Source organism: Drosophila mojavensis, unplaced genomic scaffold (assembly GCF_018153725.1).
Source record: "Drosophila mojavensis isolate 15081-1352.22 unplaced genomic scaffold, ASM1815372v1 contig_36, whole genome shotgun sequence".
NCBI classification, from domain to species: Eukaryota; Metazoa; Arthropoda; class Insecta; order Diptera; family Drosophilidae; genus Drosophila; species Drosophila mojavensis.
This window is the reverse complement of record NW_025318858.1, coordinates 18,146,644-18,164,691: the sequence shown is the minus strand read 5'-3', so window position 1 is coordinate 18,164,691 and position 18,048 is coordinate 18,146,644. Positions and strand designations below refer to the sequence as shown.

The window sequence follows — 18,048 nt, the reverse complement described above, 5'->3', positions numbered from 1 at the left end:
TTTATTAATAAATTTATTATAGATTTAGCTAGTATTTCCCTCCCTCCCCCGCAGTGATGCACTCACTTGTGTTTCTGTATTTCGCTAATGCCGCCGCGTTGATAGCCCAAACGCTCGGCGGGATTATCGCGACACAGTTTCTTGATCAAATTACTGGCGTTGCGAGTGATATTGCGCGGAAATTCGATGGCATCGATGCCCTTAAGTATAATGTTGTATGTGCGCATGGGATCCGAGCCCGTAAACGGTGGAGTTCCTGTAAAAGGTGAAGAGTGAGTAAAGAGCTTGAGAGGCTTCAGGATTATCAGTCGCTACTCACCCGTGAGCAGCTCAAACATGAGGACGCCTAGTGACCAGTAATCGGCGCTTATGTCATGGCCTCGATTCAGTATCACCTCAGGCGCCACATATTCGGGCGTGCCACAGAAAGTCCAGGTTTTGCGGCCCGTCTGCAGTTTCTTGGCAAAGCCAAAGTCCACCAGCTTCACGTATCCCTTCTCATCCAGCAGCAGGTTCTCCGGCTTCAGATCCCTGTAGATAATGTTGCGCGAGTGCAGATAGTCAAATGCCTCAACCACGCAAGCCGTATAGAATCTAGTGGTGGCATCATCGAAGTTGCCCTTATCACGCAATATCGTCCAGAGTTCGCCGCCCAGACAGCTCTCCATCAGCATATACAGATACTTCTTGTCCTTGAAGGTCTTGAACAGTTTCACAATGAACTGGCAATTGGCCTCGCCCATTATTTCCTTCTCGGACATGATGTGCTGTTGCTGACGCGTCTCCACAATCTGCGACTTCTTCATCTGTTTGAGGGCAAACGAACGCGAGTTGTCGCCATTCACTTGCACCAGCTCCACGCGCCCGAAGCCTCCCACACCCAGTGTGGCAATCACACGCAGATCTGTCAGATTAATGTCGCGGAACTCCTCATTGATCCTAGTGGAGTTCAAGCAGAGATAAGTGAACCGATCAAGATATTTGTATGCTCAGCTTAGACTTACTTTCTGCGTTCCATGGCACCCTCATCGTCATAGCGATGCTTGATCTCGTCCAGGCTCGATATTAGCTGATTGAATGTCTCGCGATCAATGACCAAACAGCTGACGCCCTCGGGCGACTCACAAATGATGTTGGCTGTGCGCAGATCATCTCTATAAATGGACAAATGTTAGTTAGCTAGAAGCTAATGCCAATCGATTGCTCTACTTACCCCTGCAACGCCTTCTCGCCAAAGAAGTCACCTTTACCCAACATGCGGATGAATTTCTCCTCCTGGGTATCCTGCTGCTTGATTGTCACACGCACCTTGCCCTTCGAGATGATGAAGAAGGTGTCGCCGCGAGCGCCCTGGCGCACAATATAATCACCCCGCTGATAGTGCGTCTCCTCAAGCACATCGGAGATTTTGATCAGTGTATCTTCGGCCAAGTCCTTGAAAATGGGCACGCTACAGGACGAAGTGAAGAAGAAATTGCATTAAAAACGAAAAAGAATAAGTATAAGAAAAGAAAACAACTTATTTTGAACAAAGGGTAAAGGGAAAAGGGGAAGAGTATTCTCAAGTAGGCAAAGGCTAAAAAGATTTTTAAATAATTCTGTCACCTTTTCCAGTTCAACTAGATTATAAAGAGCTAGCAAAGGTAGATGATATTTGCCTTTAGCAAATGCTAGATAGATTTTAAGAATGAAGGATTCACATTTTAGGATGCATATTTTAAGGAAATTCGTTAGGAAAGCAAAGAAAGAACAGATACAAATAGAAATCCTGAAGAAAATTCCATTTGTCTATTAAAATAAGCCAAGCAAGGAATAACTCATTATCTATCATCATTCCTATCATTTCCCTAGTCATAATTCCCTTTTATATACCCACTGCCCGAAATACCTTCTTCCAAACTGCTAAATTATGACTTTCGCAACGTTACTCATCGGCTTAATCTACATCAGCTTAACTACAGCCGTCTCCTTAACTGCACTTTCATTTTCATGTGGTGTAATGCATTTTTTTTTTTTGCGCAATTTCATGTTGAAATGTCGAAGGGGCGAAACTCTTTGAGCGCTAATCATATTATAAAAGTGCCACGAGCGCGGAAGGGGAGTCAGCTCTGGCCATCAAAGGTGTTTGAAGGCGCCTGGCCTACCCTCAATGCGGCCAATTAAATGCGATTAATTTGTTGGTCACTCACGGCGCCAGCTTCGTGGCCTTAAACTGGTTGCCAACTTGTGCATCTGTTGGAGAGAAAAGAAAACATTTCGAGGCGTTCGTTAACCGAACGATCGAAGTCTTCGGTCTGCCGGTCTGTCAGTCTCTCCCTCCGTCTGTGTGTCTGTCGGTCCGTCGCGTCGTCTTTTCATTTTGAGCCATTGCACGTCATTGTAATAGACGTATATGAGACGCCCATGACCATGACGACGACATCAAAGTCGTCTGATGCTGTTTGCCCATTTGACGAAGAGAAAGTTGCACAAAAAATAACCAAACACGAACAAAAAAATCCTTAAACCAAGCGTTTTATATATATTACTTTTTTTCACTTTTGATGGCCAGAGATATGTATAGAAAGAAGAAACTACAACAACAACAACTTGGCGGAATTGATATAATTAAGTGCAAATGCACATTAATTGCATTTCTGCAACCAGTTGAGCAATTTGTTATTTGGCTCGAGGAAATAATGAAAGCTAAAACCTTATCTCGATGTGCACTAATCCAGTCTACATACCTCTTGAGGAAATCCGTGTATTCCGCCTGCCGAATGAGGCCCGTTCGCATCATGATTGTTTGGAAGCATTGGCGTTCGATCGCCCACAGATTGCACTCGGTGATCGCTGTGATTGTCGCCGTCCTCTGGCAATTGTACAATATGGCCAATTCGCCCAGCACCTTGGCGCCGGAGAGCGTCGACAGGTACTTGCCCTCGCGTGACACCTCCACGCGTCCATCTGAAACGAGCAGAGCGTTCGACTGATTAAACAAGAGTCGGAATGGCAGAGATCTCACATGGCGTAAACAAAGTATGGGAAAGCAGAGCGCAAATTGTGGAAGCAAACAAATGTCTTAGTCATCGAAATTAAAGGCACAGCACTGTGCTTTCATTCAATAACTCTCAATTAAGCTTCGTGCTACGCTTTGAACTCAAGAACAGCTCATTGAGCGAGCGACTGCAGCTTTATGAACTCCACAGAAATTAATGGTAGTCTTGAGCTTTGCTCTATTAATTAAGGGCTTTCAAAGTTAATTGATTCAGAATATAGCTTCCATATTTTCGCTTTAAGCTAGATATGAATAGAGTTAAAAATAGAGAAAACTCACTTGAGAAAATTCTATATAAATTTGATTTCATCTTAGGTTAGGATTTTTTCTTCTATCTATTGAATCTGCCTAATAGATTTGAATTTTGATAGAATCCTGTAACATCGAATCACATCTGAGTTTAATATGTGTAGGTTTCAGTTACCTCAACATATCCCTATACCAAAAACTGGTCTTAAATAGTTATTGATTAAAATAACCAGCTAGAATAGTCTGAATCTGATTTAAATCATTGTAAATCATTTCATCAACTCTCTCATCTCAACTTGTCGCGTCCCTTTACAACCTACTCTACGCAACCTCCTTACCACTGGTTACATCCTCCTCCTGGGCATTCGCTGACTGCTCCTTGAGATTCCCTGTGCGACGGCGTCGCGCGTATGTGTGCACGGGCACAATGAGACGTGGCCGCGGTATGCAGAAGCCTTCGCCGTTGAGATCCTTCGCGCTGCCATTGCTGCTGGCCCCAGGCGAGATGTGACGTGACGTGTGTCTCTCGGGCTGCCTGCTCACAACTGGCTCTGTAGCAGCGACCGGCAGCTGCTCCTCTAGCTGCAGACCTTGCAACGCCTCCTCTAAGCTGTGCCGTCTGATGTCTGGCGTTTCCGCCGCGCGTGCCGTAGCCCGACAGAAGGAGGCGGAGTGGTTGGGCATGCGGATGGTGGCATAGCGCTGGACGCTCGTCTGTGATCGGCTGAGCGGCTTGAAGGCGCGCGCTGCTTTGCTGCCGGCTGTTGGTGGAGGTGGCGGTGGCTCTGTGGGTGGCTGGAGCAGGCGCAACGGCTGCTGGCAGATCACACGTTCCGGCTGCCGATCCTCGGCAGCGGAGGAGAATGTGGAGTAGGCCGAGGAGCTGTTGCTGCTGTTGTGTTGGGCGGGTTTCGATTTGGGCGCACGCAGCGTCACATAACTGGGCGGCGGATGCTGCAGCATCGTTTGACTGCGACGCAGCGAGGGCGGCTTCACGGACAGCTGCTGCCGCGGGCGTGGCAGGCGCTGGCGTTCCGTTGGATCAACTACATAGTGATTAACGTTGGCGGCGGTTGGCGTTGGAGCATTGCCAGTTTTTGGTTTCTCCCCCAACTGCTCCTCCTCCGCCTCCGTCTCCTCCTCAGCCACCCAGCCATTGTCCAGCTGCTGCTGCTGGTGATGCTGCAGCGCCGACGGCCTATAGCCATTCAGCTCCTTGATGGCACTCACAATGCGCTTGTCCTGCGCCTGCTGCTCCAGCCGCCTAATGTTCTCCAGCGTCATCTGATACTTGCTCAGAGCCGAGATGCCATCGAGCAAGAAACTGCTCGAGCCGGCATTGCTCGGCTGTCGACTGAGTGTTGACTGCGTGGGCGCTCGATGGTGCTGATGATGCGCCTGCAACCAGTTGGCCTCATACAGGGCGCCCATGGCGCTGTCGTTGTCCAGCGAGAGGCTCGCATCGACAGCTTTGCCCGGATAATGTTTGATTTTCATGTTGTTTGAGCAATTTTCTTGTTTTTCCTTTCAGCTTTTTATTATTTGTATTACTTTTGTCAGCTATGGCTTTTAGCTGGCCCAAAGATTTCACTGGCCTGTCGATGACGGCGCTGGCGATTTTGACGTGATTTGTTTTATTAGTTAAAAGACACGACTTGGCTTTGTTTTCGTTGTTGCTGTTGTTGCTGATTGTTGTTGTTTGTTGTCTTTTGCATAACCAAGCCATGAAATTCGCGCTTGGAATTTTGACGAGTCAGTGGACGGTAAAAGAAAAACAACAACTGGGGACAGACGCCAAATTGTATTTAGTTTTCTATTATTAATATTACCAAAGCGATTTCTTGCACATGTTGTTAAACTTTCCAAGCTTGCCTCACGTACATATTAAACAAAAGTTATACGACGAAAATGCCTCGAGCTATGGACGAACTACGAAAATCAAATCCCATAGTCAAAAAACAAATCCAAACCCAACAGTTGTGCCAATATTTGCAGACCTCACTGTTTGCCTTTTGTCTCTGTGTGTATTCAAATGTAGCATGTGTGTGTGTGTACACCAAGTCTATAAAGTTAATAACAATTAGACTCAAGTGTTAATTATTTTGTTGCAATTTGAATAAGCGTGTGAATGAATGAGTCGAGACTTTGCCACTTTACAGAGAGTGCACGCAGCTAATGCATTGGGAATTGCCCCCAAAACGTGAACGCAAATAAAATGATGATGAATGAATATGATGGGTAGGGCATACAAGTTGTATATATATATATGTACATAAGACAAGGCTGACGATAGGTAAACAACGAAAAGTTAAGCTCTGGTGTTCCAGTTAATTATGTGGCTGACCGAACTAGGCGGAAAAATGGATCGTGAGTCATCGGTGTACATGAAATATAAACATAATAACTTCGATCTGTAAATGTATTCGCATAATTAACCTAGAAACCGCATTCAAGGGAAATTGATCATTGATGATGATAATGATGATGATCATCGTGTGCAACTAAATGATCTTCAAGTCGTGAGGTAACCTAAGCGATTAAAGCAAAAAGCAAATCTTTGCGCCTCAGCTCATGTGTGAGCCCTAAGCAAATAGACGATCGTTAAGCTGATCTTGATTGTTGTTTACAAGAAAAAGAAATGATAGTAGGAAAGAGATTCGGAGACTTAAGTGATTAGCTGAAGTTGTAAACAGACTAAATTAAGAGATTGAAGTGATTAGCTTCACAGAAGTTGTTGACATTTCTACTTATGGCTCACTTATCACCTGCGTCATATGATCAACAAATATTTGACTTGGATGAAAACAAAATAAAACTAAGATATTGTACAGATCTAAACGTACACAGCAATATATAGCGTTGTTTAATAACTCGATCACAATCACTATAAATTATTCACAAAAAATAAATGATCAGGTCACGTATACTTAATGTTCAAATGAGCGTGAAAACTGAAAACAAAAGCTGTGAAGGAATCAATTTTTACAGCACAATAAATAACTTCAGGTATAATTGAAATACAAAGCTAAACAGCTTTTTCGAGAAGTGGAACGTAACGCAATGGCATGCAGGTATTCTGTGCTCCCAAAAACACACAAAACTAGAGAAATTGAACAACTTGAATTGTTTTTAGAACAGAAGTCCAAGTAAACTATGGATTAAATCATCACTTAAATTGGAAGCTCTATAACATGCTAACATAATGCAAAATATACAGCAGTCATGCATCGTCAAACACTTTGATTGATGATCCAACTGTAACTAATTAGAACAAACACTAAAGAACAATCAGCGAGATGTTGAGAGATCAGGTTTGGAAACTCCAATAAATATATTTGAGAGTTAACATTTTCGTCTATGAGAAAGCTCATATTGAGAGTCATTTAAAATGTTTATACTCCAACGATAATTTACAATTTAAATTAGATACACTTTCTTGATATTATAAATTCAAATCGATGGCTGATCAGATTGAATTTAATTAAAATAAATTTCAGCACAGAAATATATCGACTTATAATCAATCATCTGACTAGGAAACAAATGTATAAGAATATACAGAAAGAAATTCAGGGTAGAAATTCCCTCATTATCATTATAGAGTAAAGCCCACTCTAAAGATCATCAGTAAGAAATATACGAGCTCATTTATAGAATCTGTTACATGAATTCCCTGGAATATACTTGGGAAAACGTCAAAGCAACATGAACTAAGGTAATGAAATTTAAATAAGAACTGATAAGCTTTCCTGACCTAACCAAAAGTCAATTTTAAAAATGTTAATAAGTAATTAAAAAAGAAATCCAATGGCTATAAAGCTTCATTAAACACAAGTAATTATAATGATAAATGAAAAATAAATAAAATTAAATTATCTATTAACAGCTGATCAGCTGAACTCACTGAGTCCACTAAAGCACGCTCAAGATTAATGCAGCACAGCTTAAAGAGATCTTGAAAACTCTATAAATTGAATTCCAACAACATAACAAAAACTTGATTTATATAAATATCGAGTGTTTGGCTAACTGATCAAACCTTTTGCAATTCGTACACAATATAAAGTGAACTTCATGCGTTTTATAAATTTACGTTCAAGGTGCTCCAGAAATGTCACATTACCATTTAAGCCAAAAAAGCGAAACGTTGACGGCTGGGAGTAACCCAGGCAATTACGTGATTGCTTTCAGCCATGCGAAAAAAAAAGAAAAATAAGTGAAAAAGAAGTAAAATTATGACTAAAAGATAGCCAGCTGACGATCATTGTCTGCCTTCAATGCATAGGCATCATCAATTGGTAAACAAAACAACAAATGTAGTTTTGTAGTTTCTATGAACGGACACAAAGTCAAACGAGTATATTGGTTTTTATGCTAGATGTCGATCGTTATAAATGATAACAATTAAAATTTATACTTGGTTATATATCGAGAATGAGCACTTGATTAAGCACTTTCGGGGATAATACTTTATTATGTACAGTTATAAAAAAAATAAAAATTATTTTGCTGCTGAGATTCCCTACAGATACAGACTATTGGCATATCAGAAAGGAAATAATTATATTTTCCACACTCTTAAGACACAGTTCACTGCTGACCTCCTCTACTCGTGCACCTATTAATTATTAGCTCAATCTATTGAAGCGGAAAACATTTTCATTTTGTCATACGTTTCGCCGGTTTTTCGAACCGTGAACGAGTATTATGCAGTCAGTTGCGCCGACTCCAATTATTGTACTTGTTGTACTTGTCTTTCAGTTTGTTTGCTTGTCGAAGTACGAGTATTTGCGTAACATGACCAAAAATAAATGTCTCGAATGAATGGAAATGGAAATAACTAACTATATGGCTTATCAGGACGTGTCAGAGAGACAACCTCGTGCCGCAGCTCTCGAGCTGATAAGGTAGCAGCAGGCATCGATAATGGACACTGGAAGGCAGCTTGGAATGAAATGGAAATTGTAATTGGAGATGGAATGGAAAATGTGCGCTATGTACAAGTTGGTGAATTGAAAGGCGCCGTCAAAAGAGGCCATAGTTCAAACAGTTTGTCTATCTCTCTCTCTCTCTATATATGCCTCTCTTTCTCAATGCGGAAATCCGTCACACAGTGTTGAACAACTCCAAAACAAAAAGAAACAGCAAAAGGCACAGAGCGTATGCAGCTGGCCAAAAAGATTTTGCAATGGCTTTAATGAAACTGCTGTGCAAGGTCAACAACAAGTTGGCTAAGCCAGCCAGCTTGTCTCTCCCTGTCTCTTTCTCTCTCTCTCTCTCTATCAGCCGCTCGCTGTCGCTCTGCTATATCTGTTTCTATCTCACATTGTTCGCTGATTTGAATACAATCGCAAGAATTTACAAAAGCCCGTTTCAAGCTTTAGCGAGTTAACATTTGGCTTTTGGCTGCGGCTATTTATAAACGTAACGGTCGCCTCTGAGCCAGCGCCCAGACCAGCCTCAATTAAACTGAAGTTAGTCACAGAGGCAGTTGCTTAATGATTATGTGCCAAGGGCAAAAGCTACATCATTTCATGTTCACTTGATTTCTTCGCTTTGCCTGACTCTACGCAATTACATATAATACCATAAAAAAAAAACAATAAACAACCTTTTTATTATATTTGCTTTCCCGCTTCCGAGCCCTGGCAACAACTACATTAAAAATTCCACTGCCTTAGTCACTTTTTTCAGCCTGACCGCATTTTATCTGCTTCTCTGCTTTGGCTTGCAAATTATTGTAATAAATATTTATAACTTCTTTTGTCTGCCTAGGCCAATGAAGAAAGTAGAAACTGATTGACATTTGCAGGTAGCGCCGATGCCGGTTTGCGATCGTCTTAAAGATCTTGTTGGTTTATTATAGAAATAACATACATAGGTATATATATATATATATGTGTGTATATTAGATTGTAGTCAAGCCAGATACATTGTGAGCTCATTAGCAACAATACTTATATTTATTTATTTTATTCTATTTCTTTTTTTGCGAATTCAACATTGAATAGAATTAAGCTGGAACTGGTATTTGATTGCTCAAAATATTTGTCTAAATACAACAAAAGTTTTATGTGATCTGATATAATTTTAAGCATTTCTTTCGAGTATTTTCAATGACCATTATATAAGCAATTTATGAACATTAAAAAGATTTATTAGATTTTTATGCTAAATTCAACTACAAGAAAATCGGTAGCTAAATTTAAATCATCTTTATAACAGTTTGCATCATCACATATGTATAGTAGATGTCGTATGAATTGATGTTAATTATTTAAATATATTGTTAATAAAATATCAGTTGAATGATCACTCTATTTATTAGTAAAAACTGAAGCTCAATTAAAAATCCGTCTATGTCCATGCAATTTAATAGAATCTCTCAGGCAATTTCTTGCTGAATATCAATTGATATAGCCTATATCTATGTATGTATATATAGCTGTGGTCATGAAATATTTTTCAATTTCAATTCCAGAATTTTTATTAATGAAATCGAAGCGATTTGACCCAAAGATTGTACTTAAAATATCCAAACCTGATCCGGTAGAGCAACAATAATGCATATACCACATTCACAGTCGGATACCTGATATGAACCGATTAATGTTAACAGCAATATTTCGATCGTGAAATTGTAAGCACTTCAAATTCGAGAAATTGGAATGCTTTGCAATTCAATGCCTTGAGAAAAGTATCATTAAAGCAGCTAAAGAAATTCTTGGAGTATTACTGATCGAAGTGCAATTAAGGCACTCCAATTGAAGACTGAGCTTTATATGTTTATAAACAAATTTAGCCAGATTTTTATTACACGAAAAATTTGAAAAATTCATATCAACAAATTCTCCTTTGCCCATCAAATTCGTAAAATTCTTAACTGATCATTGAAATCACAAAAATTTCCATTGATAAGATTACTTTTTACAGCCTGAAATGTATTTAATTTATGAGCAAAACTTGCTTGAAGCAGCGCAGTCTTTGATCATATCTGATCAAAACAGAAAGATATATATTATGTATGATCATATTTTCATTTTACCTTAGCCCCAAGCCAAATTGCTTCTCATTTTCCCATTATGCGCTCATTTTCCCATTGTTGCGATCATCATCTAATCGTAGCAGCTGCTAACTCGGGGCTCGAACGCAAGTTACTTAATCATTCGACAGAAAAGCGCTGCCTCTGTGCCTGCGAGCAGCTGGAAAAGTGAGAGTATCCCCTTGGCCATCTAGCGGATCTGATTAATGAACGCAATTCCCCGCCAGCTAAACGATCGCATGGGACAAACTGAGCCACACTCTGAAGAAGCCAAATGGGCTACAAAGCAGAATCCGAACGTAACAAATCGCGCGACATTAACACACTTTTGTCGTTTTTGTGACTCTTTGTTTTTCGTCTTCTGTCTTTCTATATATTGGAAAAGCATTATGATTTTATCATTCTATTTGCTTTCATATCAAATAAGCTAGGATCCGTTGTAGAGGATTGATTGATATTGGAAATAGATATTCACTTTTACTAATATTGTCATATGTTTTATCGATATATATCGATATTATTTTACATTTTGACGAAGTTACTGTTTCATAGATTTACAACAGAATACTTTTGTTCTATTATTGGCATGATTCAAGAACAACCTAATGCAGTTTCAATGTTTCACATATGATAAGAGTACTATTTTACCCTATATGTAGAAGAAATGATAATTTCTTAGATTTCCAACAATATAGTCTTTATAAAATACTATAGCCAGTCAGATCTACCTTAGACATTCAAGAAAGTATTTAATTTTTGTCACACCTGAGCTTTACTTCATTATTTCTTTGACTTTTTCTGCCGTCTTGACTCGGGTTGGGTTTCTTTGATTGTCTTTGGCTTTCGCACGATTTCTAATTTAATGTTGGCTTAAATCTTTATTTTTTTGTTATTTCTTTTGCTTGTGATGCCACATGAAATGCTGCCCACGTCTTCCGCATTTCTTTGCAGGTATAAAGTGTTGCAAAATCTGAGTTTCTTAATGCTTCACATTCTTGCACGACTCAACTGATGTATCAGGCCCTGAGTGAATACATTATCTGGGCAACTATATCAATTTAATTGCTTGTCAGCGTCAAGTTACGGTTCTTTTGCCATTTGCCATTTACCATTATTTGACTTGACTTGGATCTTGGATCTTTATTTCGAGTATTTTTTTATATATACAAGAGGTATTTTTCTTTTTTACTTTTTATTTTATTTTTTTAATTCTGTCTACACTTTTTCGGACCAATGACCGACAAAATACAAATCCGCCAAATGTGAGGGGGCAAGCAACATGAAACAAATAGCAGCAACAACACAAACAACAATAGCAGCAACAACTGTGAAAAACCACAAAAACCGGAATTCTTCAAGTGATCTTTTCGTTCAATCGACACAAAATTGTATATGTATGTGTATAAAGAGCAAATGTCCGTTATAGGTCTCTCCCTCTCTTACTGTTTTACAGATCTGCGTACTTTGGCACGCCCACGGACTGCAACAAACAGGAGTTGTTTTTTTTTTTTTTTTTTTTTTTAAATACACTTTCACTTTTAGTTTTTATTTTTCTTGCTTGATTTTTTTGTCTTCTTGTTGCCTTTCAAGAATTCTCCAAGCCAACAGCAATTCGTAGAAACCGCATTGCTTGTCGCTTGCCTTTTCTACATAATTTCTGGTTTATAGCCGGGTCTCGATCTTTTTTTGGTTTTGTAAACAACACATGGGAAATAAAATTGGTTCATTCGCTTGGCGTTCCGTGTTGGTTTTGCTGTGGACTTATAGAATGGCCCGCACGGAACAATGTACCACAGACAAAACAATAGAAAATGTTTATATGTTTATGTAATTGCCTTGTTGAAAATAGCGCAAAAAAAAAAAAAAAACTTTTAATAAAACATCTTTAAAGGCTGTGTAATTGTTGGAATGCGGCTATTATGTCTACAAATACATACACACACTTAAGTGCGTGTGTGTGTGAGTGCTTGAGTATTAATATTATTTCTTCTACTTTTCATGCCCCTCTTTAAAGTGGGCTGCGTTGTTGTAATATTCCACGCGCGACGAAGCGTGCATACAATATGCAAAAAACAAAACACAAGAGTTGTAGCCGAACGACACGAATCACGGTACACGCACGAGCACGCGAACGAAACACGAGTTTCTGTGTGTGAGTGTGTTTTTTCTTCAATATTATTTTTGCAGGCCGAGCGCGCATGCGCCTCGCACGTTCACTTGCTCCGCTGGCTGCTGAACGAATGATTCCCGCTGTGAGTCGCACAGCCAGCAAATGACAGACAGTAAGAGAGAGAGAGAGAGAGAGAGCGCGCAAGAATGAGATTGAGCATGAATTGTTTGGGGGATGGCCAGAGAGATCAGCACCAGCTGAGCAACAATAGTGTGTGCGCGGGTGAGAGAGAGTGGCTGTGCAAAAAAAATGTGTGAGAGTGAATATGTGCATATGCAGGTAAAACGTAAACGAAAACAAGTGCGTTGATAGACAAGGTCGACTCGGTAACCAGCTACGCTTAACTGATACGCTACTTGTACTGACTGATTGCTTGCACCTCAACAAATGATGAGTATTCAATTAATTAATATGAGTATTTTAATTAATAAAGAAATTTGTCATGAACAAAAAGTATTATTTATGCAAGAAAGTAATTTCAATATATATTAAAACAATTAGTTTGCAAATGTCCACTAAATTTAATTTAATTTTAAATTTCAATAATTTTATACATACAAAGATTTTATATTCTATATTATATATTTATATATTTTATTTTTATATATAATATATTGTAAGTATTATATTTCTTTGAAAGTCGAATTGATACGTGTTGATTGCTATTGACAGTTAATATATTCCTTTATTTTCTATAGATTAGAATGTTTTCAAATCAATTGCTACTACTGTATGTCAGACACATGAAAAGCTTTTAATCAGCTGCTGTTTATGCCACTAAATGAATTCGTTATCTATTTGTTTGTAAATGTACTCGCCTTATCACTGTATTATTAACCCAAGTGTCATAGCTCTGAATACTCAATTATCACTATGGTTCATTCATACAATTTGAAGTGTATACAAGTTGCTCCCTCAGCCGAAGCACTCACGATTTTGCACATCTGCAGTTCAGAGAGTCTCGATCATGCTCTCGCTCTGCCTCACTCTCTCTCTCTCACACACACTCTCTTTGTTGCCAGCAGCAGCAACAGCTGCCATGACATCTGTTGTAGGTATTTTTTTTTTTGTTAGCTCGCGAGTTGTTGCAGCCGGCTTTCAAGTGCGGAGGTTGCACAGATTAAGGAAGCGACTGTCGACGCTGTTGCATGATCATCATCAACAGCATCATTATCATTATTATGAATCATCATTTGGTTTCAGTTTTTATGAGGAAGCACAATGTTAACTTTCTTCTTCTTGATTTTGGCACTCAGTCTGCGACTTTTTAATTTGTACATCATGCAATTAGCTTTGTTGCTGACGCAATTAAACGCGAAAAAAGTGCTTGAATTAATTCGACTACTAGATTAACACGAATAGCAAACAACCGGAGCCAATCCTAAACTCGAATCTAAATAAATTCGAACATTGGCGTGCAAATATTTAAAACAACAATTAGAAATAAACACACCCAAGAAAACAAAAACAAAATTGAAGTAGCAAATCCGAGAAACACATTAAAATGAAGTGAATCGAAATGCTAAAATAGAGATACCCTGAAATTAGGTGTTCTGTATATGAAATTAAAAATAATCTTTTTGTAGAGCTTCGTATAAATCAGTTAGAGTAACTTAAAATACATAAAGGTATATAAAAATATATACGTACACGTGTTATATATATGCAATCAAAAATTATGATCTTGTTTTAGATATCTACATTTTGGTCAACCCAAATATTATATAAATATCTATTTACATATTTATCTGATACTTAAACATGTTTTTAAAAAAATTTCCCAGATTTTTAATAATTTTTATGTAACTACCAATTCATAGCAAATTAATGATAAAAATGTATTTTTATAATACCTTACTTCATATTCAAAAGTTCTGAAACTCCATCCCACCCACATTTGACATTCGCACAGGGTATACGAAAAATTGAAAGGAAAACTCTGAAAACTAAATTTAGGAGCTGCTGCCAGATCGCTGACATTTCGCTGCCAGCCCCAGCCGAGCCAGGCCAAGCCAAGTTTGTGAACTTCTCGACACGCTCTGTGCTCTGTGCTGAGTGCTGTGTGGGTGTGTGCACTGCAAGGCATGCGCATTTCTGGGAGGGCACTGCAGTGCACTGGAGCCAGCTGCGCGTGCGCTGCCAAAGTTGGCGCTACTTATCTGCCACAACGAGTGGCACGATCGGCAGTCGGAGCAGGCGTGGGCGGCTAGCCCAGGCATCCCAATGCCAAGTGAGGAGCCGAAGTGGCAGCAGGGAGTACAAGAGTAAATACTGCAGTTGCAATTAATATAAATTAAATCTTTTCTATTGCATACTTATGGGCGGCACTGTAAAGTGAGTCCATTTCAATGCAGTTCAAGCTTTGCATACTTAAAAGTGTCAGCTATTTTAGTTAATTTAAAATATTTAATTTATATGTATAGTAATAATCATTTTCACATACCCATTTGGAACAGAGTTGGCAGCTGTCTCAGAAATATTAAAAGTAGATAACAGTGTCTATGAAATTGTTCCTTTAGAGATTTCACAATTTTGCACAACACTAAAAACATTGCGAATAAATTTTACACGACCTTAAGCGAAATGTTTGTAACTTAACGAATTTGTTTTGGAAATTTGTAAAAATGTTGTCTTTTTTTGCATTATTTCATTTTGACTGTTGAATGTGTACTGTACTATCAATCAAATCAATTAAAATCGATTTGAGAAAATTATAAAACTGTATTAGTTGAAGCACTTTCTGAACACAATGTATTTTGTGTATATTGAAACATTTTCTAAAATGATATAAAAATTTCTATTATTTGACAGAAATAGCTAATCAACATCAATCATAAGAAAGTAGCAGTTGTTAAAGCTGAAAAACGCAATGCTCTAGGCATTAAAATTCAACTTGAATCGATTACTTTTCTTCAATGAAAAAATGTGATAGCATTTACTGAAGATCTTAAAGTTTAAAGCTATATAGAATTAAAGCTAGCATAGAATTTATCACTACAGTTGTCTTACCCTAATCGAAGAAGTCGACAAATTTAGCTATATTTTTATACTCATTCACGAAAGTGAATCAGTATATTGGTTTTGTGCAATGTCCGTCTTGCTGTCCGTCCGTCTGTCCGTCTGTCCGTCTGTCCGTCCGTCCGTCTGTCCGTCTGTCCGTCTGTCCGTATGAACGCAATCTATTTCGGCGCTATTGAAGCTAGAGACTTGAAATTTGGAACACATACTCGTGTATATCTCCGATTTATAAAGTGTTAAAATTTTTCCGATCCGCCCACTAGGGGCGTGGCAAATCGGAAAATGCATTTTCCGATATACCAGAAATCATGTTTGTTGAAGAGCTAGAAAGCTGAAATACGGTATGTAGGTCCGCGTTGACCACCCAAGATCACAAGCTATGGCGGATATATCTACGCCCATTGGGGGCGTGGCAAATCGGATAAAACTGTATCTCCTAAAGTTGTAAACCTAGAATGCTGAAATTTTGCACGTCAGCTAATGTTATGATTCTATAAAGTTTTAAGATAAATTATAAGTCTACGCCCATTGGGGGCGTGGCAAATCGGACCTGAAGATATAGTGATTTTTTAAATTCTCCTATATTTTGGACACTATTGATGGCAGAGACCTCAAATTTTGTATATATACTCGGACTGATCACCCAAGACCAAAAAGTTTTGTCGGATATATGTCCGCCCACAGGGGGCGTGGCAAACCGCAAAAGTTTATATCTCCTAAAGTATAATAGCTAAAAGCTTCAAATTTGGATAGTTGAGTTACTGGTAGCCTCCTCTATCGATTCCCCAAAAATAATTTTTACGCCTCTTTAGGGGCGTGACATATCGAAAAATACCCTGTAATTTTCACATTTTTTGAGGGTAATCATTCAAACTTTGCAGTTAGGGTACTGTTATCTCTTTCTGAAAACTGACCAAAAATGAGGTGTCTACGCCCAGTTGGGGCGTGGCAAATCGGAAAAACCTGTATATTCTACAGTATTAGAGCAAAACTTAACTACTAAATTGTTGACGGGATGTGAATGAGTATTCCGCAGTCGGTAACGCCCGACTGCAACGTTCTTACTTGTTTTTAATGAGCTTTGTTCCTTTATTACTCAAAACAGAACTCTGCCCTATGCAATCTCTATTAGTTTCAGTTTTGCCCACTCATCGTATGTAATTATTATTAATTATTTAAAAAATACATTGACTCACCTTCCATAACATAGACAATGCTGCCGACATCTCCCTCCTTGATGATTAGATTCTTGGCTGGATATTTGACCGGATACATGCAATCGACAATTTCGCGTATTTGGGCCAAGTCCAAGTTTTTCATGAAGTCGTTATCCAAAATGGCCGCTTTGATAAGTTCACGGGAGCTGTCAATAGATATGAAATAGATATGGATAAACGTTTGGCCATAAATTAGTTACGCTTGAGGTAAGTACGAATATGGTAGCACAACTGTCATATGGTTACGTCCCAAAAATGATCAGTTGTGGTCTTAACAACTATTCTGCACACTCGCCGCTGACAAAGTCAAAAGGCCAATTAATTTCGCGACTGACACATATAAATCGTTTTTTATCTGCTTCGCCACTTTGGCTTACATCGAATCCAACAAGTTGTACGCAAAAAAGAAGAAAAAAGAATATATTTTATACGATATAAAATTGCAACAAATTTGAAAAATGCAAGAGAGGTAGGCGGAGGTGATGGCTATGCCATGTGCCATGTGCCATGTGCTGCCTGTATGTCAAATGACTTTATCTGTCAGCACAATTGACAACCAACCAGGCAGCCAGGCAGCCAGGCAGCCATACGGCCAGGCAGCCGGACAGTCAGGCTTAATCGACTTGGGCCGATTAATTAAAGCCAAGTCTTGAAATCGGGCGTAACGCACTTGTCGTCGTTGGTCATCCAATTTGTAAACTCTGGCAACGCTGCGCATGCGCGTAGACATAAAATTAGCTATAGCCAGCCACGATAGTGGATGATGAGTTAGACAGCCATACAGCCACACAACCAGCCATCCAGCCAGGTCGACAACAGACAACAAGCTGTGCCGCCTGTTTGGCCGGTAATCACTTGTCGTCGTTGGTCATCCAATTTGTAAACTCTGGCAACGCTGCGCATGCGCGTAGACATAAAATTAGCTATAGCCAGCCACGATAGTGGATGATGAGTTAGACAGCCATACAGCCACACAACCAGCCATCCAGCCAGGTCGACAACAGACAACAAGCTGTGCCGCCTGTTTGGCCGGTAATCACATAGTTTTGGCACGAACACACACACACACACACATACACTCACACCTAACAACACTTACAATTAAAATATAAAAATTTAATAAACATACAAGCTACTCGTTACCAGCGACAGTTGCGCACCTAACGGCGCAGGTTAGAGTCCACAATTATACACTACTAAAAATTACGAACTATATGCTAATATATTTATCTTTATACAACTTTTCACTTCATATATTTTATTATAGCTATTAGTTAAATATATGAAACAGGGTAAGTACGACATCTATGATGGA

The 18,048-nt window shown here is 39.1% G+C and overlaps 1 protein-coding gene across 4 annotated transcripts in view; it reads right to left on the bottom strand.

Annotated features, from left to right (window-relative positions):
• Positions 1-18,048, bottom strand: part of LOC6577195 (cGMP-dependent protein kinase, isozyme 2 forms cD5/T2) — a 60,349-nt gene that overhangs the window by 1,026 nt on the left and 41,275 nt on the right. Inside the window, exons 1-7 of one of the 4 annotated variants that reach the window (XM_015165539.3) lie at positions 12,322-12,574; positions 3,625-4,896; positions 2,727-2,946; positions 1,214-1,450; positions 1,005-1,154; positions 320-939; positions 67-256 (exon numbers count right to left, since the gene is read on the bottom strand). In XM_015165539.3, the coding sequence (XP_015021025.1) occupies positions 67-256; positions 320-939; positions 1,005-1,154; positions 1,214-1,450; positions 2,727-2,946; positions 3,625-4,783 (2,576 nt within the window). In that variant the 5' untranslated portion in view covers positions 4,784-4,896; positions 12,322-12,574. Of the gene's footprint in view, positions 1-66; positions 257-319; positions 940-1,004; positions 1,155-1,213; positions 1,451-2,726; positions 2,947-3,624; positions 4,897-11,771; positions 12,168-12,321; positions 12,575-14,941; positions 15,260-16,712; positions 16,880-18,048 lie in introns of those variants that run through there. The other 3 variants (XM_032729325.2, XM_015165538.3, XM_015165540.3) reach the window with 3 other exon arrangements.